Source organism: Schistocerca serialis, chromosome 6 (assembly GCF_023864345.2).
Source record: "Schistocerca serialis cubense isolate TAMUIC-IGC-003099 chromosome 6, iqSchSeri2.2, whole genome shotgun sequence".
Taxonomy (NCBI): Eukaryota; Metazoa; Arthropoda; class Insecta; order Orthoptera; family Acrididae; genus Schistocerca; species Schistocerca serialis.
The window spans coordinates 333,423,270-333,450,341 of record NC_064643.1 but is presented as its reverse complement, the minus strand read 5'-3'; the positions used below and the strand labels follow the sequence as shown (position 1 = coordinate 333,450,341).

Here is a 27,072-nt window from a genome sequence, read left to right as displayed (position 1 = left end):
TTTCTCTAACCCTCCAAAAATATGATGGAAAAAAAAGAAAAAGAGACACCAGACCGAGAGGGTGCTACCATTTGTAGATGTACTACAGAGATCTCCCACTAGTTAGGGTTAGTAGAGACCGTCTACAACTGTGCAGACAAAGTTAGTGTAGGTCAATGTGTGAGCATAGTGTTGTGTTCCTCTGATCTTTGGCGTGTCTTTGTTCTTTGAAAGAACAAAAGAGTGTTTCTGAAATTTCATTTCCTGCTTAAAAAATCGACAATGGAGAGTCGCCAAATATTTAAAGAGGCTTTTTACTCACCAAATGCTTCAAGAGGCTTTCCAGGACGATGCTATGAGCTACACACAAGTTTTCGACTGGTTTGGGCACTCGAAACATTGTGAGATGACTGCTGAAGAGCAACCTCATTCTGGATGCCCTGTAACCTCACAAAATCATGAAAACATTGAAAAAATCCTACAAAAAATCAACGAGGCTCGTCGTTTCACAACTGACCAAATTTCAAAAGTGATGGACATGAGTTGGAGGTTGTACTAGCAAATTTAGAGTGAGGATCTGCACACGAGTTGCGCTGCTAAATTAGTTCCACACCTTCTCACATAGGAGCAAAAAACCATGCACATGAATGTATGGCAAGGCTTGAAATCTGATGCAGTGTTACAGGTATGACCGAGAAATCAAGCAAGTGTCAAGCCAATGGAGGACTCCCAATTCTCCCAGAGCAAAAAAGGCAAAGACAAGTGAAGTCGAATGTAAATGTGAAGATGATGATCATTGTCTTTTTTGATGTTTGTGGAATTGTGCATTGGGAATTTGTACCCCCCGGACAGACTTTTATTTGGAAGTTTTAAGACATCTGCGAGGAGGAAATGCACTGAACTTTGGTGATCAGGTGACTGATTCATTCATCACAACGCCCTTGTGCACATGGCATTAAGATCAACCCAATATTTGGTATCTAAGGGATGCTGTGTCATTCCCGACCAGTCTTATTCACCAGATCTAGTCCCATGCAACTTCTTCCTATTCCCATGAATGAAAAAAATGCTAAAACGGAAGTGCTGTAATGATGTGGAGGCAGTAAAAACAAGTTCACAAAGGGCACTGGACAATATCAAAGTTGAATAGTATCAGGCATGTTTCAAACAGATGGAAACAGGGCTTGACAAGTGCCTCGCATCTAATGGAGGGCACTTTGAAAGTGACTGAAGAAATTTTGTAAAAAGATTCGTGAATAAGTTGTTTATAACTGAAACAGTTTTTTTGGGTTTCCTCTTGTAGGTATTCGTAAGCACTCGTAAAATTTGCCTCTAGGCGACCACCTTATTTGGGCAGAATTGCTTTTACCTGTGAGTCATTTCTTCATCTCTGGAAAGGAGAAGAAATCACAGCAGCTAGGTTTGGCTCATATGGGAGGTACAGGGGTAGGGAGAGGAGGAGGCAGCAATTCATGCAATTTGAAAATAACAGCTCCACATAAATGTGCTGGTGTGCTGTCCTGGTGAGGTAGCACCTCCATCTTCACTTAATAGGGACATATTTCCTTTAGTTTCTTGTCAAAGTAATCCAGTTAATCACTGTAGTACCATATGCAAAAGGTTTTTCCTTTTTCTAAGTAATCTGTGGGTGTGACATTGTTTGCATTCCAAAAGGTTTTCGTCATAACTTTTACAGCCTTCTTTGGAGAGATTCAGCAAAGGCAAATCATTATTTTGATTGCTGCTTGGTTTCCGGAGTATAACGATGAATATAAGTCTCAATGATAGTGACAACTAGATACAATAGTAAAGCACCCTTTAAAGCCTTGGTGTTACCTACAACCTACTAGCAACCTGCCCTCGCTTTGCATGAGAAGCACTATGTATCTACAGGCAGACGACTTGTCTGGCATAACAGTAATAAATTATACACACAAACCTTCCTTATAAATTAGTCTCCCTATTGGTGAAAACCATAGAAAAATCTCTGTGTAGTTCCTGGGATTAGCCTGAACTTACAGCTACAACTGAACTGGAGACTTCAAGGAGATATCTAACACACTCAATAGTACTTAATAGACTGCCCTCTTAATTTATGGATTGTGATACAGAATCCAAGGCTCAACAGAAATTGTAATCTTTTAAAATTAAAAGAGTGATACGTCCAAGTGAGTGGTATCTGTGGGATAAAGACCGTTTTGCCCTTTCCCTTTTCTGTTAAAATTGTCACTTCAATAAAAAGGATCAGCATCATCTTTTTTCACTCTGTCTTGTGCCACTGATAAGTTTTGACAGTTGAAGGTCCCACAGTAACATAAAGTTGCAGAAATGTTGTAAGTTGATTTCACAACAGAAGCAACAATTCTCCTGCAGGTATTCAGCAAATATAGCGCAATTACTTCCAAGGTGGGTAGAGTGCCAATAGCTGTGCTGCAGTACTGCCCATGCACCCATCACCAAAAATACCACTACAGGCTTGGCTGTTACGGACCTCCAGGCATGGACCATGGACGGAGTGCTGCACTGGAGATGTGATGTGGTGTGGTGTGTGTGTGTGTGTGTGTGTGTGTGTGTGTGTGTGTGTGTGTGTGTGTGTGCGTGTGTGGGGGGGGGGATCAAAATCACCCACATCACATAGCAGCCATATTAGCACCGCTGATGATGGCAACATGGTTGTTTGTTGAAATATAATGTCCATATTATATACCAGCAGTTTATCCAAGGGCTGTTCTGTCACTACGAATACAGTTTTTCCTTACAACAGGTAACGTAAAATTATAGTGGATGCCAAGACAAAACGTGGCTAACAACTTTTATCACAGTACCTTGTGCTAGGAGGAGAGAACTTTATTTAATGCACACGACTAGCTCTAATCAAGACTTAATAATGCATTTGAAGCAGTACTGCAAAATTCTTCTCTGTCAGCCAAACGGCAAAAACCTAGTAGCATGCACAAAATTCCAAAAACAAAGCAAGGACAATTTGTAGCATTATTAACAGGCACAAAATGAATAAGCTTGGTAAATTAAATGATATTCATTTTCTTGACTGATATTAAATTCAGCATATTGCTGACTAAATTCAAAAACACACAGACAAAAACTGGTCCAACAGAGTATAATGGGTCACCCTCCTCTACCATCACCTTTTTTTACATATAAAAATAACCAATACCATGTATACTATTGATTCTTGTATATGTGAACATTGTATCAGCTGTTTCACTAAAAGAATACATATGATTTTGTATACGATGTACTATATTTCGCGCTAAAATGTATAAAAATAAATTAAGGAGTTACAATCGATATGTACTAACAGTTAAAATTATTCTTCTTTCAAAAATTATTTGAAATTACGAAATTTCTGGTACACTTAAACTTCATATTATTATTGCACAATCTAACGTAAATCATTAAATTTATTTCTAAACTCATTTATAACTAATGACGTAATTTGAAGATACTTTGTTTGTCAAGACAGTTTGTAAACTCTTTTGCTTTGTAAACTCTTTGGAATATTGTTAGTGCCGCAGAATTTGGAGTACTGTGGGCATGCCTCTGATGGAAATGCACTTATTTTCGCTAATCTTGTCAACAAAAATGTGAATTATTGTTCTGAAATGGAAACTGTAAAGTTGGTGTGATTTAGAAGAATGGGATAAAATAAGAAGATATTCATAGCAACAGTCAAATCTTCATCAGTCATTCAGTTCAACAAGAACCCACAACATTATAAAAATTACAGCCTCAAGAATGTACACCTAGACACAACAAGACTTGGAGCCAACAACAACAAGAAGAGAAAATGATGCTAAGTAAAAAGTTTTCCTTTTGTATATCTTATGTCTCTTGAAGCTTTTATAGACAGAGAATTTTAATAGTGATGTGTGGGAGGGTAAGATTACAAGAGGCATATCCACGTAGTTAATTAGACAGGCAATGCGTGCTACAACACTAAATGACACTTCGTCAAATCATCCATTCCAGAGATTAAAAAAATCAGTAAGCCACTAAAAAGCAGTAACTCTTCTGGTTCTGATAATGTCTCAGCCAGTAGTGATAGCCCCTTAAAAAATAATGATAAGCAAATAACCTCTAACTACAGATGCATTTCTTTCCTTCCTGTGTACGTAAAACTTTCTGATAAGGTAGCTTACAACAGAACATTGCACCATTTTCCTTAGAATAACATTTTAACAAGCTCAGTTTGGCTTCCCTGAGGGTTTTATCTATTACAAAAGCAATATATAATCTTACAAACTCATTTTTGACAGAACAAAAACAAATTACCCTATTGGCACTTATTGTGATCTGTTGATTATAAAATTCTACTTGGGAAACTAAAATGGTACATCATTAAAGGCTTTACCCTTGCACCAATGGAGCCTAATTTTAACAACAAAAAGCACAGGATTACATTATTAGCAAATTATATGACAGGAATAAAACTAAATCCTGAGAAGGGAAATATTAAATACAGTCTACTACAAGATTTGGTGTTGGATCCATTCCTGCTTCTTGGCGAAAGCAGAACTGTGCACTAAGAATATTGTATGAAGTTATTTGTTTCTTTATTGCATGTCCTACAGATTCATACAGTGATGGGGTCACCTTTAATGTGGAATATGTCAAGATTGTGATAATGTGACATATATTTACACATATATTCAATAACAGATTACTACTCACTGCGCACTACAGTTTACGTAATTCCAGCATTGTGTTCATATCATAATCAGCAACTCAATACATCTGTAATTTATTAATTGACGTTTCTGTCAGAGTTGCATTTTTATTAGTGACTAGTTTTTGCAGTAACTCGCAAGTTACTCCATCTATCACCCAAAGCATACATAAGTCAGGCCACTACTGTGTTCCATCCATGGAACTAAATTAAACACAAGTTGATCACAAAATGTAAAGTGTAAGTGATGTGTTACAACAAATGTGGGAAAGAAAATGCCGGAAATCAGCCAGCTGTAGCATAGGGACCAAATGAACACATTTCCAGGACCACACATACAGACTAACATCACTGGAAATCACTACTGGAGATGCTTCATAAATAAAAGCAGCAAAACACGTAAGGCAAAAAACAAACTGCCTTTTATTTACTTGCAGAGATGGAACAGACCTCCATGAATTTTGAAGTGGCTAAGGAACGAGGGAAAATGAAAAAAAATGATGAGAATTTTGTAGTTCTTTTATGGTTGTGTGCGTCCTTGTGTTATAACTAGGAACACAATAATTGAGGGGCCGAATTTTTTCCATGGAGACTTGATTCAAGTTACTTCTTCAACAAAAGCATGTGCATATGGCCATGCTGTAATGGTTGTTGATGACACTGGCTCAAGTTCCACGGCTGGTTGTTCACTCACCACCATTCCCGCCTTATGATGACCCTGCGGAAGACTAGGAGACTTACGAGAAACAGCTTCGCCAATATTTTTGTGGCATTCTGGCTGATCGATAAAATGGTCTGTAAAGCTCTTTTCTCATAATTGATGCCTCTTTGCATGTTATCAGTTACTTTCCCAGTTAGCTCCTCTGTAGGAACAAGTATCACTGCATCACCACAAGCATACACATGTCACCGTTGCAGGTGTGGAATTCTATCAAGTCGCAAACAGCTGCAGCAATCATATTGTGCTTGGGCAGCTAAGCTTCATGACCTCAGTCATAGGTTAGGTTCATCACAGCTAAGTCTTAGGAGTCTTCTGCACACACCGTGGTCAGAGACAGAATCATTCATTCAGCGCCAGAGAAGGAAATGCATTGTGGTACCCTTCAGCTTGAGGGCCCTATGTTGGAAGAGGTTTTGAATATTACACAGTTTTCAGAGCCTCTCGCATTGTGGGCTGCCAATTATAGGCTGGGAGTGATGTTGTCACTACTGACAGCATGGACGCATGGAGCCTAGCACACTGGGGGAATAGAAGGTAACCACAGCACAAAAGAGCAAACCAGGCTGACACGGACAAACACATCATCAGCAGCAGGAGCAGTGAATGCTACGTCCTGTCGCAAGTGTTTCACCATGGCTGACCCCTGCAAAGCCTTGGGAAACAGTTCACCATGATTTTGCTGGTATTTTTATTTATATACATTTTTCTGATTATTGGCAACTGATGCTTTTTTTCTCTTATGTTGCTTGTTGGCCATCTGTGATAGCAGGTGCGAAGGTCAAGGCCCTGTCAAAAAATTCCATAGAAGCTTTATCTTGCACCCTGGCTTTGGACAATGTTTCTCAGTTTACGGCATAATCTTTCAGAGACTTTTATGCACACAATGACATTCAACACATCATGGCATCTCCCTTCCATCCACAGTGAAGTGAAATGCCTTGTCTGAATGTTTAAGATGCAGAAGCACAAATATGTGGAAGATTTACCAGCTGAGAAGGCTCTCACACTTTTTTTAAGCTCTTACAGAATGACACTGACTGGAACCAAGAGCCCTGCTGAGCTCCTGCAAGGCTGTCAAATGCAGATACTGTTCAACCTCTTGCTCCTGGGCACGTGTCCTGCAACAGCACGGTTTCATCAATGTTTACGCCCAGGACACCATTCTGGGCCAGGGCATTTTGAAGGCATCCTCACTCGATTCTGGCTGTCATCCATAGCCAGCACAGTCTCCATGTCCTCACGATTTGCACCTAAGTTCTACTCATAGCATGCCACTGGAATGAGATGCCTCCCAGGATGGGTGTGGGGATCCCTCTCTTCAGCTGTTGGCCCAGTGCCTCATTCTTTGTCAGCCCTATCTGCTCCAGGGGTCACACAGGCTGGAGAATGACCACCTATCTCAGCAGTAAGGGCTCTGTCAGCACCAACAGTGGGTTTGCTTAATGCAGCAGGTGCCAGCATCTCCTACTCCGCTGTGCAAGTGCTGTCATTCCATTGGAGGGGAGAGTACACTGTTCTTAACACTTTCGCTGGTACATATGTGCTCTTTGCATTCCATGCTGAGGTGGCTTTTGTTATTGCAGTACTACTCACCAAAGGCTGGCACCTATGGTGAGAGGTGGCATTCTGGCCAATAAGAAATATTTATCACCTGATTTTTTGAAAACTATTAGGTTAAAAAGTTTGAGTTTTGCATATCCTATGGTTTGATAACAAAAAGAAATTCAGTTCTTTATCAAGAGAAGATGAAGAACTGAATTTCTTTCTGTTGTATGCCATAGTTACTGTGCTGCAATCAAATTAAGTAAAACACCGCACAAAATTTGAAAGATTTTGCCTAGGTAAAAATGCATTGCATGAACTTTGCATATGGTTGATTTTAGCTAATATACTGCAGTCAATGGAATGTAGGTAAGTTATCGAAACTTCATTTAAAATTGAGAGCAGGAGGATACCTCATTTCATTCTCAAGTTATTGGGTAATGTGCCCACTTGCATCCTTCCTCATCGTGAATCATGTGGTCACAAGAGACATCATATCTCAAACAATTCAGGATATTGCAATGAGGTTTTTTACTCACCAAAATATGGAAGTAATTAATATGCAGCAGTAAGAAGTCAGTGGCTCAGGGTGCACTGAGACTTCCATAATACTGTAAGAAAACTGGACGCATTCAGACTTTCATAATACTGAAGGAAAACCCAAGTGGTGCACATATACATGTCTGCATCACCTGGGGTACAGCGTTGCAGGACGTGTATACATCCCCACAGCAGTGAAAGTATTTTGTCTACAGTCATGCATGTAAACCACTCAGTTGTTTTCAGAGAGAGTGGTGTTCTTAATAACAAAGGATATTAGAGAAAAAAATGTATTGAGAGGTGGTGGTAACTACTCCTAGCTGACTTAATAATTTGTGAGACGATGTTCTTGGACTTGCTCTACACATGACTCTTATCACTCTTGTCTGAGCAATGAATATTTTTGAATAAGAAGAGAGTTCCCTAGAAGGTGATTTCATATGGCACGATAAGAGTGTACTAAGCAAAACAAACTACCTCTATGAGCATTTGCTAACCAATATAAGGGAGCATCCTTAATGTAAAAGCTGCTGAGCTTAATTTCGTCATAGTTTGGTAAGTGAGATGCTCCCAGTTTAGTTTGCAGGAAACTGAAATCTGGGGATATTCAGAGACAAAATAAAAGAATAACTCTTTAGCAACTCTTACAATTTACTAAATTATTTGGATCCCAGGGTGTAAATTCTGCAAAACTTTGATGTGTGTCCAGTAAAACTTCGTTTATATGTTTTTGAAGGGGGATGATAAAATAAATGTACACGTGAGATTAATGTTAAAATGAAACTTCTTAATATATTTCTATTAAATTCAGTTGTGTGGACATGGAAGATGTACAGTAATAGGTACAGTAGTTCAAATAGGGTTATGCCTAAGTTAAGGACAATGAAAGTTACTTAAGTCTAAAGAACGAATCAATTGTGGCTTGTTTTTTGGAATGAATACTAAATACATAAATCAAGTCCTCATATGAAATCACTGAGCACATCTAGTCATCACTAATGTTTCTTGATCATATGTAACATTGTGTTACTTCCAATGCAATAAGTGCTTCAGTCAGACTGGGAGGGTTCACAGATTCAGCATCCGATTCTTTGGATTCCTCAGAACTATTTATTTCAGCTGATACTGGCACTATTTCTTTAATTATTTCAGCCTCATTTTGTACACAACACATGGCAGTATCAGCATCACAATCAACAAAATTATCCAAAATCAATTCCATTTTAAACACAAGGCCAGTCATTGTCTTCTGGTATATCGAAATCTACATCAAGATGTTCAATATTTTTGCAGCCAGCTTGAGTTTCATCTTTCCATCTTTTCGAAAGCACTTGTGTATTGTGTTTGGCTTCAATTGACCCCAAGCAGTCCCTTTTTATTGCATTGCCTAGATAAGAAAAATAAATTGAAAAGCAACATGGTTTAGTGAAGTTCAGAGGGAACTGACAGGGAGTGCTATAAATATGTAGTGTATGTGTAAAGAAAGCCCTAACATACAATGCATTTCTTTGGTTTACCTGCAATACTCCCAGTTTAGGATTTCCTTCCTTTTGTCGACATGTGTGATGACATGTTGAACCAGCATTTTCCTGTACTTTGCTTTTATGACATCAATGATGCCCAAGCCCAGAAGTTGAACAGGGCTCCTGGAATTTGCTGAAAAAATGGCAGTTCTCTGTTGCTGAACTGTAGTGCCAGAGAACGAGACAAACAATTGTCTAGAAGCAAAAGTATTTTCCTCTTCTCACAATGCACCTAAGCATGAAGCTTAGCGAAGTAACTCCTGAAGAGGTTTGCAGTCATCCATGCCTTCTTGTTTGACTCGTACTCAGTGGGGTACGACTTTATGCCCTTGAAACATCGAGGCTTTGCTGACTTCCCAATCACCAGTGGGCGAAGTTTATCAGAGCCATCTGTGTTTACCCCAAAGCAGGGATCATCCTTAAATGCCAATATGTTCCAGCAATAAGTTAAAGAAAGTAATGTTTCATCTGTGTTGTAAATATCTTTCACACTGTATTTTGCAACTATATTTGGGAGAGCGTACTTTTGCCAACATTCTACGGTGACAGTATTCACACTGTTCGCCTCCCCACAAATTCTGCAGCCAGTAATGCCACATCTTACTTTGAAGTGTTGTAACCAACCAGAAGAAACATGAAAGTCTTCAACAATTAACTTTTTTGCAAATTCTGAAGCCTTTTTGTTTTCAGTATTGCACCTGAAACATGTACATTGGCCGCATGCTGTTGCTGAAACCAAGTCTGTAAACATTTTTCCATGTCTGTAAACTTTCCACCCAGGGTATGCATGCATTTCTCACCATTTGGCCCAGTTTTTGAAGTAGCTGACTGTATCTGCACTTCATTGGCCAGTATGGCGCTTCATTGGCCAGCATGGAAGTTAAGGCAGAATGTGGGATTTTGAGACACTTTGCGATGCTTACTTTAGGTTCTCTAGGACTTCTTTGCTTTTCTTCAATTATGTTTACTATCTTCTGCATGGAAAGACATCTTTTATTTTGTTACGAACTCATCATTTTTTCATGCATGAAAATTGGAAACTACACACAAAAAAATTGAGTTCACCCCTTGCAAAAACACTCCTAGTTCCACTCAGTGTGCTCTCCACCTGCTTACACTACTGTCAAGTGTCACAGGTATGTATTGTGCAATTGTTGGATTGTAGGCTGTATTTTCTCTTCTTGGGGCCCCATTACACAACGCCATTGAGAAGTGCTACTCTGCAGCGCTTAGGCATTCACATGAAACGACATGTCATGCCGCCAGTGAGAACAGGTGGAGCTGTTGCTTTGAGCAACTTTGATGCTGCCACTACTGCTGCTGTTTTTACTGACATCTCATGCTGACTGTTCATAAGGGACTACCAACTGCTTGGCTGGTCAACAGCACCCCTGAGTGGCATCGTGTGAAGGCCACTATTGGGAGGAATGTGAACAATGTTCCGCCAAGTTATACGATCTGAAACCGACTGCCACAAGGTCAACAACAACAGTGTCACCATGTGTACTGAGCTAAGACTCACAATGATAACTGTGACTTTGCAAGCCGACAGCAAACCAACAATCACTGGCCAAACCATATATGAAACATTTCAAGATGATTTCTTAGTCTTTACAATGCATAAGTGCGACAAAAATGACTGTGGAGGAGTAAAAATAATAGCGTAAAAGTGCGAAAACGTACAAATGGAAAACGTGAAAGTGGGGTAACTTTGCATTCAAAATCGAAAAAGTGCACAGTGTATGTAGAGCTGAGAAAAGTACAGACAGTGATCTGTATAGAGTAAATACTTTGTTTGAAGTATTATACAAAACACCAGCAGACTGTTTAACGCACAGAGCAGTGGCTTCTTTCAAACTAGCTGTTTGTCTCCTAATAGACATTCACATATTCAATCTAATGTAGAAGTAATTGCTATAATTATCAGAGTGACTAGATTAATAGCAGTTATAATTTATTGTCAGAATATGTTAAAATAAAGAAGAGTCAGCAGTGATTCCTTCACACACACACACACACACACACACACACACACACACACACACATTTAAATAGTAAATCATATTATATTAAATTTGGTTTAAATTTCTCCTTGTCTGCATACAAGTGCTTTCCTAGGTCACTCTTACAAAGAGGAGGGTCTTAACCACATGGAATTTGAATCCTGCATCACATTTTTAAAAAGTTTAGTTCAATTCACTCCAGATGCACTGGAAGGCACGCATAAGCATCCATATATACCAAGTGTGTCTGCTAAAAGCATTAGGTGTGTTTTCTCAAGCATTTCAGCAGATATTTTCAATTTCATTTTTGCAAGGTGTAGATGGAGTCAGGGCAAACAGACAGTGCTCAATGTATGCTTCTTGCAACATTCAACATTGACATAAGGTGTTGGTTTGTTTCTCATAACAAACCACATTATTTTAAGTGAAATTTTATGTGCCCATTCAATAGCAGGGGTAAAAATTAGTGTAGTGCAATATTCAGTTTAAAAATATGTAGTAACATGGAAAGAAAAATATGAAAAAAGATGTCTGTGAGACTCCTATTTGAAGCTATATTGATGATTTCCTTTCTAACAAAAGTCATATAATTGCAGGACATACCTGAGTAAATGTTCCCGAGTGGGAAATATCACACTCTTGCGTATGACTTCACAATTTGGGTAAATTACACGACCAGTTTCAACATTTGTCACACGAAACACCATCGAGGCAAGAGTTCGATCTTCAGGAGCTGATGCACAACCAAGTGATGTGATTAAGAAGAGCCGTGACAGAAGTGAACGTAAACTATCACTGGCTTTCACACAGGGACCTAGTGCTCGTACAATGCTGTAAATTTAAATCCACAATAAATTCCAAGGTATAATAATTTTATTAATGATAAATTTGTTAACAGCAATTTTTATAATTAGTTACATCATATACAAACTAGAATTTAGTAACCAAACATCATTTTAAATAGGAGATGAGAAGAGCAACTGATGCTAACAGCAAAAATAGTAACAGCTGTTAGCCTGGAACTCCACAAGAGAAACAGTTATCTAGTACACAGCCAGCACACTGTATACAGATAGGTAAGACAATAGAGAGATAGAGTTGCCATAAAATTATTAGTACACAAATGCTGAGGTACCTATTTCCATAATATTGTTTATACCTACAATGTTATGTGAAATATATTGCCGACATACTATTTCCTTATATTTCTACATTCCTCCTTTTCAATTTATTTGATACATCAAATTCACTTCCCCACAGTCCATGCCAATCAGTGCTAGAGTTAATCAGAATGGTGACATTATAAAACAGGTACAAAAGTAATAAAAGTTAGTAGAATGGAAAGACTGGACTACAATGAAATGTAGTTAGAAAAAAAAAAAGACAAGTGGTTGGGATACATAGGCCATGTAAGTGACATAAGATTTTGAAAATTCGAAGTTCAGTCCCCTGACGAAACTAAGATAAAGGCTAGAAGAAAGGGATTATGAAAGAGGAAAGTGAGATTTCTGCTAATTACTGTGTAATGACAGCTTAGTAGTCAATCAGTATATCAGAAAAAGAAATTAATATTGAAAGCAGACAGAAAAACAGATAATATACAACTACAAAGAAAACAGGAAAGTTTATTCAATGTAAAATCCGATACATGCCAACTGATTTATTTCACGGAATATGTGTCTATGAAGTGTTCATGATTAGGTCCAATATGGAGAGAAAAGAAATGTCCTTGGTAATGAATTCCATACTTATAACTCTCTCACCCTTAAAGGTAAAAGAAAATGACCACATTTTAATCATGATTGACTTTTGATGGATAACAGAAAATACACATGTAACAAGAAAACTGATTCAGTGAAAAACTACTTGTGTTTGGGGAGAGAATTCAAATCACTCAATGTGTGTAGCATTCACAAAGATTCATATGTTCAAAGCATAACACTGAGTTTTTGTAGATTTTTCATACTCTCTATCAAGACTCCTTCAAACAGAGAAGAGTGATTGTCATTCTTGTGGTTCACACACCCTGTTGTTTGTTAGTGTTTTTAATTCCAACTTAAGTGTTCTTTGTTTCTGTTCATGCATACATTTTGAGATAAGGTTAATGTAAACGAGCAGTAAGTCTTGACCATTTTTATTTTTAAGAACAGTTGTTTTTTTGCATTAGAAAAATCAAAAAAATCACCTATGCCTTTGGAAAGGTCTGTGATAATGATCTGATTTGACTTTTTATTGGTTCAGTTTTATCACACAGCTCAAATTGTACAACTGATATTTAGCAGGTCAAAATGAGGGTACAGTTATATTTAGAATCAGCAGGAAAGAAGGTGGATATTTTTTATACTCTATCAGTAACTGTTTAATGACAGACCAAACTAAGGATACAGTAATACATAGTATCAGTAAAATGGTAGGCAAAAAAATTAGCCACCTATTGTTATAATCAAATTTTTAAGCCATATTTATTTTATATACCACGAAATTCAGAATAGAAATAGCACTTTATTAGAAGGTCTTTAATTTCATGTTAAATATTGGGTATGTAACAATTTTTATTTCCTCTGTTTTCTTATTGTGTAGTATGGCACCAATGTTAATTATGTTCCTCTGATTGGATGTTGTTCTGCAATATGTTTGGTGCACATCTGATTTCTGTCTTGTACACAAGTCAAGTACATTTTTGTTCTGTAGTAGTTTTCCTACAGAATTTGTGTATATTATTGTTCTGTAGTAATTTTCCTGTTTTCAAGAGGCTCCCTAGTTAACATTATACTTTCATAAATGATTATGAAAAAGCATGGAACATTTGAAACACAAAGCTCAGTAAAGTGGAAATTACAATAATCTCTCTTTATAAGGCCACAAATTATTCTTAGAGTTTTTCTGCATTCTATAAACATTTATGCTAAAAGTTGAGTGTTCCCAGTAATTGATCTTACACTGAGGAGACAAAAGTTATGGGATAACTCCTAATATTATGTCGGATATCCTTTTGCGTGGACTCAACAAGTCGTTGCAAGTCCCCTGCATAAATACTGAACCATGTGCTTCACCAATCATCCATAATTGCGAAAGTGTTGACAATGAACGATTTCATGCACAAACTGTCTCTCTATTATTTCCCATAGAAGTTTGATAGGATTCATGTTGGGCAATCAGGGAACTAATTCATTTGCAAAAATTGTCCAGAATGTTCTTCAAACCAATTGTGAACAATTGTGGCCTGGTGACAAGGTACTTTTCATTAAAAATTCCACTGCTGTTTAGGGACATGAAGTCCATGAATGGCTGCAAATGGTCTCCAAGTAGCCGAACATAACCATTTTCATTCAATGATAAGTTCAGTTGGCCCAGAGGACTCAGACCAATCCATGTAAACACAGCCCACACCATTATGGAACTACTACCAGCTTACACAGTATCATGCTGACAACCTGGCTCCATGGTTTTGTGGGGTCTACACCACCCTCGAACGCTACCATTAGCTGTTAACAACTGAAATTGGGACTCATCTGATCGGGCTAGAGCTTTTAACTGTCTAGTGTCCACCTGATAAGGTCATGAGGCTAGGAGAGGTGCTGCAGGCGATGTCCCGCAGTTAGCAAAGGCACTTGCATAGGTCATCTGCTTCCACAGACCATTAACACCCAATTTTGCCGCACTGTCCTAATGGATACATTCGGCGTACATCCCACACTGATTTCTGCTGTTATTTCATGCAGTGTTGTTTTTCTGTAAGCACAGTCAACCCTATGCAGGCACCGCTGCTCTATGTCGTTAAGTGAAGGCCATCAGGAGGAGTGTTGTCTGTGTTGAGAGATAATGCCTGAAATTAGGTATTCATTGCGCACTCTTGACACTGTGGCTTGTGGAATATTGAATTTCATAACAATTTCTGAAATGGGCTGTTCATGTGTCTAGTTCCAACTACCATCCCATGTTCAATGTCTGTTAATTCCCATCAAGCGGCCATAATAATATTGGAAACCTTTTCACATGTGCGATTGGAGTATAAGTGACATCTCTGCCAATGCACTGCCCTTGTATACCCTGTGTACATGATACCACAGCCATCTGTATATATGCATATCACTATCCCATGACTTCTGTCACCTCCGTGTATATTGGGGTAGAGAGTGGAACTATGCATAGTATGCCTGTACTAATGTTGTTCTGCTTTTTGTAGACTTTAATATTCTTAGGCTGTACCTCACAGAAGAGTTTCTTTGACAAATTATTTACAAGTGTGTCCCATTTTAAATCTTGCTGAACCCACAAACCAAAAATTTTTTCACGTTTTCTAGAGGATCATTTTTTAATTATGCTTGAACAGCATTCGGCTAGAATATGGAAGTAAATGAGAGTTGACGTATACAGTTTTTCAGTGTTTACAATGAGCTTATTTTTGGTGAACCACTCTGGAAGTCTTTTAATAGAACTTTCAGTTGTTGACTGGAAGGTTTCTACCCTGGATCCAGTGAACAATATGCTGGTGTCTTCGGCTCTTTATGGAATACGCGATATGCATTTCATCAACACTGTCTTTCTTTGTTTTCACCTTGCATTGCCTACATTACCAGCATTTACTCCACAAAATTTTAAGACATCTAATCTACAGAGGTTTATCATTCCACAAAATACAACTGACACCTTTTACGCAGTTGCATCTTATAGCACAATTCAACAGACAAAATTAGCCTGAATTGTGGACACATTTTTTAGTGTAGAATTCTTTGTACTTTATGCACACTCTAAAAACATTCTCGGTGAGGAGGCAGAGAGGAGGTACTCAACTAACACAAACCAAAGGACGATTATTGATATTAACTGGGTTTAGTCACTATCAACATTAACTAGCAGACAAGACTCCATTTAAGGCATCCAACATGGCAATAAATATGGTGACTTCAAACTCACTCATACCATTTCAGCGATTGTTATCTCCACGTGTCACTTCTGCTTTCGTAGGGAGAGGGGCATTAATGTGTTGTCTGCTAGCTAAGTTAGTGGCAACATGTCAGTGAATACTGATGTATATCATTCAACTTTTTTCAGGTCTGTTACTCCAGTCAGCCATGTCACTGGGAGTCATCTTGGAATGTGTGTGTAGTACAGAGTAACCACCTCCTTAGACATATTTTTTTCTGTCTAAGCTGCCATTTATATCACTTCCCACTAGTATAAGCAATAATTTAATTTTCTATGTACAGTTGTTGTTAACTAACTTGGCACATTCCCATGTCACATTAACTAAGATGATACCAAATTAATACTTACCGGGAGACAAGAGGAACACTTTTTCCTGTCACTCCTTTCTGTCTAGCTTGAAGCTTCAATAGGTCATTGATCAACTGTGGCTTGTTCTTGGCTGCAGTTGCAATATTGAATTCACTGCATAATGATTTTATTTCTGGCATCTTCAATAAAGGCAGCAGCACTGAGGCAGATTCTGAGGAGCACTCTGTTAGGAAAAATGGCTGCTTTTAGGTCAGGTTCTTCAGAGAAGGAGAGAGAGAGAGAGAGTACAACAATAGAATTTACATCAAAATTCATATTCAGACAAAATTTGAAACCTGAACCATAAATATCACAAAATGTTTGCATAATCTCACAGTCAGGAAGAAAGAGACTTTCCTCCTCCACCTCAAAGCATAATTTTTTTAAATGTTAAACATCAGTTTTATGTTTATTACTTGTAACAACATTAACTCATTTCATTTATTTATTAATTCATACAATGTGTTCTGTAAATCCTGTCATGAGAGAGAGCCTTCAGGGATGTGGGAACAAGTCAAGTTTTACATTAACAGATGAAAGCAGGCTACTACTATAAAGTACAAAGGGCGTTGAGAAAGTTTTGCACAGTCATCTCTATTTTTTATTTTTTGCACAGGAGGAGAATGAAATTTTTTGTGAACATACTTGGAACAATTAGCTATATATTGAGCCTACTCAATGTAGCCTTTATCAACTGTGACACATCTGGCCCAACATTCTTTCCAGGTGTAAATGCACTTTGGTAAAATTCTGGGCACTGACTTTTACACCATCACTTGACACAGGAAATATGGTCTTTCTCACTATCAAATGTTTTACTGTGCAGCAGGTGGGTCTTCAGACTACCAAAGAGGTAAAAATCATACGGAGCCAAGGCAGGACTGTAGGGAGGATGAGGAACAATTTTCCAACCCATTTCCTGCGTCATAAGGGCTGTATGGGGTTTGGAATTGTCATGGTGTAGTCTGATGAGCTGACCCTGAAGCTGTGGTCTGTGGGTCTTGAAGGCATGTCACAGCTTGTCCAATGTCAAACAGTAATGGCCCCTGTTAATTGTGGAGCCAGGTTCCAAACAGTCAATGAAAATGACACCACACTGATCCCAGAAGAAGGAGACCATTATCTTTTGGTCTGCTTTTCATGAAAGTCTTGATTTCTTTTTTCAAGGGAAACCCAGATGACGCCACTCCATGGATTGGGTTTTGCTCTCAGGTTCAGACAAAAACAACCTTGTTTCATCCTGGGTAATGATGCTGTCAAAACGCTGTTTCCACTCTTCAGTAAAAGTCTTCATGAGACCCTTGCACACTTTCTTCCTCATAGTTTTCATTTTTCTTGTCAATAATCTAGGCACCCAACGTGCACAGATTTTTCTGTACCCTAGTGACTGTAACAGTGATACCACACTACCCAATGACAAACGAGTCATTTCAGCAAGCTGTCATGTCGTCACACATCTGTCATTTTGGATGATTTGATCAATGGTCTCCTTATTCACATCACTCACTGCCGTCGGTGGTCTAATGCATTGTGGATTGTCCAGCAGAGAGAAATAACCTTTTTTAAACCCCTGTAACCACCGCTGGATACTGCTGCAAACCACAGTGTCCTTTCCATACACAGGGAGCAGCTTCCTGTGAATTGATATAGCAGAGTCATCACCGGTCTTGAAGAGGAACTCCATCACCGACCATTGTTGAAGCCTGACATCTACTTCACAGTACATTATGGCTTACCTGTAAATAAAAGAAAATACTTTTATATACCAACTTATAGCTAAATATTCCAAGTATGTTCACAAAAAAAAGACGACTGTGCAAAACTTTTGAACCCCTTTGTATAACAGCCTTCTACAAAGTTAATCACAGACTTACGACCTCCAGCCTAATATAAGTCTTAATTTCATCTTGTGTACAGCAGCAATCCAGTACAGTAGAGGTGTTAATGAATGTGTGTTACACTGAGGTGAGAACAGTCATCGGATATCTCCTAATATCGTTTTGGGCGTTCTTTTGCCTGAAGAGCATAGCAGCTCGATGTGGAATGGACTCCAGAAACTGCTGGAAGCCCATGAATAAATACTGAGCCATGCTGCCCCTATAGCTATTCATAATTGCGAAAATGTTGCCAGTACAGGATTTTGTGCACGAACTGACCTCTCAATTATGTCCCATATATTCCACCAGATTTCGGGATTGCAGTCAGATCTCATCAACTTCTTTCCACAATATTTCGGCTGACAACCTTACAACCATCTTCAGGCGAGTGTTTGACACTGGAGATTGCTAGTGCAAGTTGCTCTATTTATACGTAAAAGTGCTGCCAGCGGGCATGCGCAAGTTACCGTAGCATGCGCGCCACGTGTCGATTCCAAGGCCCTCTACAATATTACTGCATCTATGGAGCGCAAACGAATGCGTGAAAAAAAGTAAAACATGCACGCAGATGTGTCCAAAACAATAAAATGCAAAATTTCAATATTAAAATTAAAATTACTTGTCGCTCGACATGTCAGAAGCCATAAAAAGTTTTCTTTTGATTGAAATTAAAGAAATCAACGGGTCCCAGGCCTTATTCAATAAAAAGCCGCCATCATGGTTAATGAGATTTTCCGCTAAACGTACTTCCACGGATTCCTCCACAACTGAATCCCAGAAAGATCTCGATGGGGCCAAGATTTTCGTGGCCGAATAATCCATAGTATGTCCTGTGGAAATACAATGTTCGGCTATGGCCGACTTACTGGGCTGCAAAAGGCGAGTGTGGCGCTCATGTTCAACGCAGCGGTTGTGTACTGTGCGTGTGGTCTGACCAATGTAGGCTTTCCCACACTCGCAAGGTATTTTATAAATTCCAGCCTTCCGTAATCCCAGATTATCCTTGGCTGAGCCCAGAAGAGCACGAGTCTTTGTAGGTGGCCGGAAGATTGCTTTCACACGATGTTTCTTTAAAATTCTGCCTACTTTCGATGAAATGTTCCCGACATATGGGAGAAATGCTCTGGACTTAAACACCTCCTTTTCCTCTTGATCTTGTGGGTGGTCACGTTTTTTCCTCCTTAAAGCAGTACTGACCTGATGTGCAGAAGATCCATTATGTTGAAATACAGATTTCAAGTGCTCTAATTCGTCTGCAAGGCTGTCTTTATCAGACACGACATGTGCCCTATGCACCAACGTTCGAAGGATGCCCATAGTTTGTGACGGGTGATGACAGCTTGACGCCTGCAGGTACAGGTCCGTATGCGTGGGTTTTCGATAGACGGAATGTCCCAATGACCCATCAACCCTGTGTTTAACCATGACGTCCAGAAATGGTAGGTAACCATCCTTTTCAACTTCCATCGTAAACTGAATGTTTGTGTGGATGGAATTCAGATGTTGTAAAAACCGTGAAAGCTCTTCTTCTTCCATCCACATAAACATTCAGTTTACGATGGAAGTTGAAAAGGATGGTTGCCTACCGTTTCTGGACGTCATGGTTAAATGCAGAGTGGAAGGGTCATTGGGGCATTCCGTCTATCGAAAACCCACGCATACGGACCTGTACCTGCAGGTGTCAAGCTGTCATCACCCGTCACAAACTATGGGCGTCCTTCGAATGTTGGTGCATAGGGCACATGTCGTGTCTGATAAAGACAGCCTTGCAGACGAATTAGAGCACTTGAAATCTGTATTTCAACATAATGGATCTTCTGCACATCAGGTCAGTACTGCTCTAAGGAGGAAAAAACGTGACCACCCACAAGATCAAGAGGAAAAGGAGGTGTTTAAGTCCAGAGCATTTCTCCCATATGTCGGGAACATTTCATCGAAAGTAGGCAGAATTTTAAAGAAACATCGTGTGAAAGCAATCTTCCGGCCACCTACAAAGACTCGTGCTCTTCTGGGCTCAGCCAAGGATAATCTGGGATTACGGAAGGCTGGAATTTATAAAATACCTTGCGAGTGTGGGAAAGCCTACATTGGTCAGACAACACGCACAGTACATGACCGCTGCGTTGAACATGAGCGCCACACTCGCCTTTTACAGCCCAGTAAGTCGGCCATAGCCGAACATTGTATTTCCACAGGACATACTATGGATTATTCGGCCACGAAAATCTTGGCCCCATCGAGATCTTTCTGGGATTCAGGTGTGAAGGAATCCGTGGAAATACGTTTGGCGGAAAATCTCATTAACCGTGATGGCGGCTTTTTATTGAATAAGGCCTGGGACCCGTTGATTTCTTTAATTTCAACCAAAAGAAAACTTTTTATGGCTTCTGACATGTCGAGCGACAAGTAATTTTAATTTTAATATTGAAATTTTGCATTTTATTGTTTTGGACACATCTGCGTGCATGTTTTACTTTTTTCACGCATTCATTTGCGCTCCATAGATGCAGTAATATTGTAGAGGGCCTTGGAATCAACAGGTGGCGCGCATGCTACAGTAACTTGGGCATGCGCGCCGGCAGCACTTTTACGTATAAATAGAGCGACTTGCACTAGCAATCTCCAGTGTCAAACACTCGCCTGAAGATGGCTGTAAGGTTGTCAGCCGAAATATTGTGGAAAGAAGTCGATGAGATCTGGCTGCAATCCCGAAATCTTGTGGAATATTCGATATGCTGGGAAAATTTCAAGAGTCACATGTCCCATATATGTTAGACGGGATGCAGAGCATCTGCATGGCTAAATCATTCGGTCTAATTGTCCAGAATGTTCTTCAAACCAATTGCGAACAACTGTCATCTGGTGATGTGGCGCACTGGCACCCATAAAAATCCCACCATTGTTTGGTAACATAAAGTCCATGAATGGCTGCAAATGATCTCTGTAGCTGAACATAACTGTTTCCAGTAAATGATCGGTTCAGTTGGACCAAAGGACCCAGTCCATTCCATTTAAACACAGCCCATACCATTATGATGCCACCACTAGTTTGCACAGTGCCTTGTTGGATAACTTGGCTTTGTGGGGTCAGTGCCATACTTGAACCCTACCATCGGCTCTTAGCAACTGAAATCAGGACCCATCTGACCATGTCATGGTTTTTCAGTTGTCTAGGGTCCATTCAATATGGTACTGAGCCCAGGAGAGAAGCTGCAGGTGATTTTGTGTTGTTAGTAAAGGCACTCACATTGGTTGTCTGCTGCAGTAGCCCATTAACGGCAGATTTATCCACACTGTCCTAACAGATAAGTTCATTGTACATCCCACACTGATTTCTGGGGTTATTTCCCACAGTGTTGTCATTTAACACTGACAACTCTCTGCATACGCTACTGCTTTAGGTCATTATGTGAATGCCGTTGGCCATCGCATTGTCGATGGTGAGAGGTAATGCCTGAAATTTGGTATTCTTGGCACACTCTTGACACTGTGGATTGCAGAATACTGAATTCCCTAACAATTTCAAACATGGAAATTTCAAAGTGTGTTATTTCATGTTGTGTGGCCGCAATAACGTCGGAAACCTTTTCACATGAATTACCTGAATACAAATGACAGCTCCACCAATCTCGTGGCCTTTTATACCTTCTGCATGCGATACTTTTTATCACAATAAATAAAGTGTTCCGGGCTCTTATGCCATGGTTGAATGGATTTCACTTTAAAACCTGACATTTCGTCCCAAACTGCTGACAACATTTTCAAGGGGGATTGTAGCTTTGTTGAATGTCCGATTCACACCGTGGCTCGCTAGTTACTACAGCAAAATTCTGATCCCGTGAGCTTCCACACAGGTGTGCAACGTCGCATGTTTTGAATATGCAAGCGCAATTGGCCGTTGTCAACTGCCATCATCTGCTGTTGCTATCATCCCATGGTGGAAGACTGGGACACGTACTTTTTATACCTCCTGCATGCGATACTGGCACCATCTGTATACAGATATGCGCATATCGCTATCCCATGACTTTTATCTCCTCAGTATATACTTCTGCAGCATAGGCACACATCCTATTTGCTATGCAGATATTACTGTTGGTATGTATAGACTGATCGGTCAATTTTATTTTTTCCCCTCATTCAGTTCCTTCACATACTCACAGTCCACACTGTCCCTTTGAAGATTCTTACTCAGAACATGAATAGGCATAGTGCCCTACCAATGTTAAGACTGTTTGGGAAAAAACTGAAGAATTGGCTGAAGGTACCAAAGACCGAATGAAGATTACAAATTAAAACAACATTCACATCCACACTATGTACACTACTGTGAAGTAGAGGGTAGTTCCCACTGTACCACATTTTAAATTATTTTTCAATGACTATTTTCAGTAGTTTTGTCCATTTTTCTGTTAACAATTGCTTTATCTTCCACTGTCAGTAGACAAGTGACTGATCTGATATTACTGGTGTGTCAAGTGGAACAAACTGTGATTGTACTTCCATTAGGCATACATTTTCAGCACATAGCTCATACTGTGTTGCCTGCTAGTGCTGATTGGTAGATTCTGAATTCTGAGGGCATCAAGCACTTGGCTTGGACTTCGTTGCTAATAAAAAGCCTGGCAGCCATTGTTTTTGTTAAAGAGGTGCATTGAGGACATTTGTTTTCCAAGTGAATTTATTGTCGAGGAGCTGTAACTTGAGAGTCTTAGAGTGCTCTGCTGACTCAAGTTAGTACAGCAAATGGAACAGATTGTGAGAGCTGCAGTTTTGGAAGCTCTCTTGCATGAGCATTATCTGTGGCTAACCGACATTACTTTTATCTCTGGCCTGTATTTTCCTTTATGATAATGCAAATCTCTTGGAATATAAATAATAACTGAGGCATCGAGTCATCAACAGGCATATAAGCAACGACGAGAACTCCGTAGAATTTGGATGAATCCCCTTTCAGTTCAACAGGAAGAGGATTTGTCCTAAAGCTAGCAATGTTCTCAATCTTATTTACTTGCCTATTGCTGACTCAGCATTTCGGCTGCTGTTTGAGTAGTTATCTTTACTCTGTATATTTTCGTTTGCTGCTTCTTTTCAGATTCTGCTGGCCTCAACAGATGATGCAATTCAAATTCAGCTTCTAAATCTTCTTTGCTTCATGAAGATGCAGCATTACCTAATTCATACTAGGCACACATGCATCTTCCCCATTCCTTGCTCATTATTAATAATTGCAAATTGACCACACTGACTATACAGCAGCAGCAGCAGCAGCAGTAGTAGTAGTATTGACAAACTGCCTATTGGCTTCTGTCTCAGGTTCTTCGGCCGATGTTCATCTAATGATTTTTCTAACGTTTCGCCAGCACGAGTGGCTGGCATTGTCAAAGCTTCACCCTCCATTGCCCGTGGTGAACTGGAGCCGAGCTCGCGGCCGCAGACAATATGTACCTGGCGTGCCAACGTCCGAGGCCTTCTCCGCGGTCATTTCCGGTGCGGTTCTCCTCTTGCTACCTGCGACGGTCGTTAGCTGCAGTACGGGAAACCAGGATCTGTTTACCTTAAGGCTTTCCTCTTTCTTGTTGAAACTGTTCGCGTGTTTTTGTATTTCTACAGCTTCTCTGAACAAGCGCGTGTGATAGTGCTTCTCTACAGCCAGAACTTCCGTGTCGGCGAATTTTATTTCGTGGTCGGTCTCATTCAGTGCGTGCTCTGCCACGACTGATTTCTCCACCTGCCCAAACCTGCAATGTCGCTTATGCTCTTTGATCCTGGTGTTAATTGATCGTCCAGTCACTCTGACATAAACTTTTCCGCATGTGCATGCTATACGGTATATTCCCGACATTGCAAGTGGGTCTCTTTTCTCCTTCGCCTATCTAAGACACTCTTTGATCTTCCTTGTCAGTTTGAAAATCGTCTTTACGCCATGTTTGTGCAATGTACGGCCGATCCTGTCCGCCACTCTGGGAATGTATGGCAGAAAGGCCGTACCCGACATTTCTTTTTCTGGTTCCTTACCTCGCCGAGTGTTTGGCTCTGTTACACTTCTAATATAATTTGTGGAGTACCCATTGCTCCTCAGAACAGTTTCCAGGTGTTGCAACCTTAGGTTTGCAAGTCGCCAAGTCCAGTTGTGGTACAGGTACGTCAATGATACTTTCATGGTGTGGAGCCATGGTGAAGAACAGCTCGGTGACATCCTAAGGCACTTGAACAGCCTCCATGCCAACATAACATTTACCATGGAAGTAGAAAAGGACAAGAAATTGCCATTTTTAGATGTGCTGGTCACAAGGGACGGCAAAAACCTGGGACACAGCGTGTATCGAAAACCAACACACACGGACCGATACCTGCACAAACTGTCAAACCACCACCCGAGCCAGAAAAGAGGCATGATTAGTACGCTCGAAACGAGAGCAGGACGAATATGTGAGCCGCAACACCTCCAACGAGAAATGCAACACCTGGAAACTGTTCTGAGGAGCAATGGGTACTCCACAAATTATATCAGAAGTGTAACAGAGACAAACACTCGGCGAGGTAAGGAACCAGAAAAAGAAATGTCGGGTATAGCCTTTCTGCCATACATTCCCAGAGTGACAGACAGAATTGGCCATATATTCCACAAACATGGCGTAAAGACGATTTTCAAAGCGACAAGGAAGATCAAAGAGTGTCTTAGATCAGCGAAGGAGAAAAGAGACCCACTTGCAATGTCGGGAATATACCGTATACCATGCACATGCGGGAAAGTTTATGTCAGAATGACTGGACGATCAATTAACACCAGGATCAAAGAGCATAAGTGACATTGCAGGTTGGGGCAGGTGGAGAAGTCGGCCGTGGCAGAGCACGCACTGAATGTCATCGACCATGTAATAAAATTCGCCGACACAGAAGTTCTGGCTGAAGAGAAGCACTATCACACGCGCTTGTTCAGAGAAGCTGTAGAAATACAAAAACACGCGAACAGTTTCAACAAGAAAGAGGAAAGCCTTAAGGTAAATGGATCCTGGCTTCCTGTACTGCAGTGAACAACCGTCGCAGGTAGCAAGAGGAGAACCGCACCGGAAATGACCGCGGAGAAGCTCTCGGACGTTGGCGCGCAAGGTACATGTAGTCTGTGGCTGCGAGCTCGGCTCCAGTTCACCACCGGCAGTGGAGGGTGAAGCTTTGACAATGCCAGCCACTCATGCTGGCAAAACGTAAGAAAAATCATTAGATGAACGTCGACCGAAGAACCCGAGACAGAAGCCAATAGGCAGTTTGTCAACAAGTGGCCACGAAAGCCTTAACAATTTTGTAGTAGTAGTATTGATGACGACGGTAACTAATTTAGCATACATAATTTGTAACACCAATAAACATAACACCCAAAATGAAATTTGTTGATTTAGCATTTGCACCAGTGCGACGACGCCACTATGCTACACTACACTACACACACTGTCGATGCAGGTACTTTGTGGAACGATGAGGCTTGATAATAGCTGGGGAACAGAAAACCATGAGAGGAAATGAAAATTTATCAAACGATTCAATCTACGGAAAGCTGAAAGTCTGAATCCTCTTAATGATGTGCACCGGTACAAGTCAGTACACGGTTGGTGTGGATAACTTTCAAATGAGCATTCAGCAATACCACTTGGCACAATAAGCAAGTTGAGATCTGCGGTAGTTGAACTCAGCATAAGCACTGACCTACTCGGCTTATTGCCACCTGAAGATAAACACCTCCGTCAGCAGGTCTGTCCACACTATGTGTTGTGTGCGCCCTCCATGGGAGGTATCTGCATTATTTCGTAGCATTACTGAGACCAGCTATTCTGCTTCCATCGTGATGTCTGGTGGCAGGGACACTAAATACCTTCCTCCTTTGAAGACTACATATTCCCAAAAATAGCCAGGCTTGGGCTGCAACCTCGGGTGCAGAACTGGAGAGGCCACCAGAGAATCTGGCAGTGGACCGATGATTAAAGGAGGAAATGCTGACACCACTGGTATTGTCAGTAGGGCAGAATTGCATGGAGGCTGAGGCAACGGAGAAGTCCACCAGCAGTGGAGGTGAGGCGGCCTCCATCAGTGGAGAGTGGTGGGCGGGGGGGGGGGGGGGGGGGGGGGGTGAGAGAAGGAGGAGGAGGAGGAGGAGGGCAGGTCAAAATCCATCGGCAGATGCTGATGTGAGCCTCACTATGGTAAGAGGCTGAAGGCAATGGAAGGACAGAAGAGGATACGGCACGGGGGAAGCATACCACTGCAAGTGGGAGCCTCCACTCACAACAACATCAAGGGCAACTCTGCCACCAGCAGGACCAGATAACCACAGAACTGACATTCCCACATGGCACAGGTGCAACTGTCTTGCACAACTGTTCAGCTGCTCCCTACTGACATCCACCACAAACACCTGACAATCTTTTTAGCCCACCATGACACTCGACAGCCAGTTTCTGTGCGCAAGCCTGGCAAACCAGTACCAGATGTTTGACGTCATGGTAGATCACAGGACAACAGATTTGACATCATGCCAATGCCTTTATAAGAGTCATGCTCCAGTGTGCTGCATGCAGCAAGCAGTTGGAGTCAGCAAGGGTGCAACATCATGGGGATGACCACTTGACAACATTGCTCCTCCACAGCAAGCGTGAGAACCACCTGCACAACAATGAGTCGATCATGTACAAGAAAACACATATGCCACCATGGGCCTGCATCTGAAGAGATTTGCTGCGGCCAAACCAGCTGGACTGCGAAAACGATTTTACAAAAAAGTGGGTCAGCAACCATGGTGGTCACAACCTCTCATGCTGTCAAAGGAAAACCCAACATGGTTTGATGCAAGGCAACATGAACCTGAGAGCCTCCTGCTGATCAAAGTCTGGACCAGGCAATACCAGTAGCTGTTGTAACACTTCTGCTA

At 40.6% G+C, this 27,072-nt stretch overlaps 1 protein-coding gene across 2 annotated transcripts in view; it reads right to left on the bottom strand.

The window, feature by feature from the left end:
• LOC126484577 (fanconi-associated nuclease 1-like) overlaps nucleotides 1-27,072 on the bottom strand; it is a 139,678-nt gene that overhangs the window by 55,899 nt on the left and 56,707 nt on the right. For both annotated transcript variants that reach the window (XM_050108138.1, XM_050108139.1), the window contains 2 exons: nucleotides 16,273-16,456; nucleotides 11,599-11,826 (listed from right to left, as the gene is read on the bottom strand). In XM_050108138.1, the coding sequence (XP_049964095.1) occupies nucleotides 11,599-11,826; nucleotides 16,273-16,456 (412 nt within the window). The remainder of the gene's footprint in view (nucleotides 1-11,598; nucleotides 11,827-16,272; nucleotides 16,457-27,072) is intronic.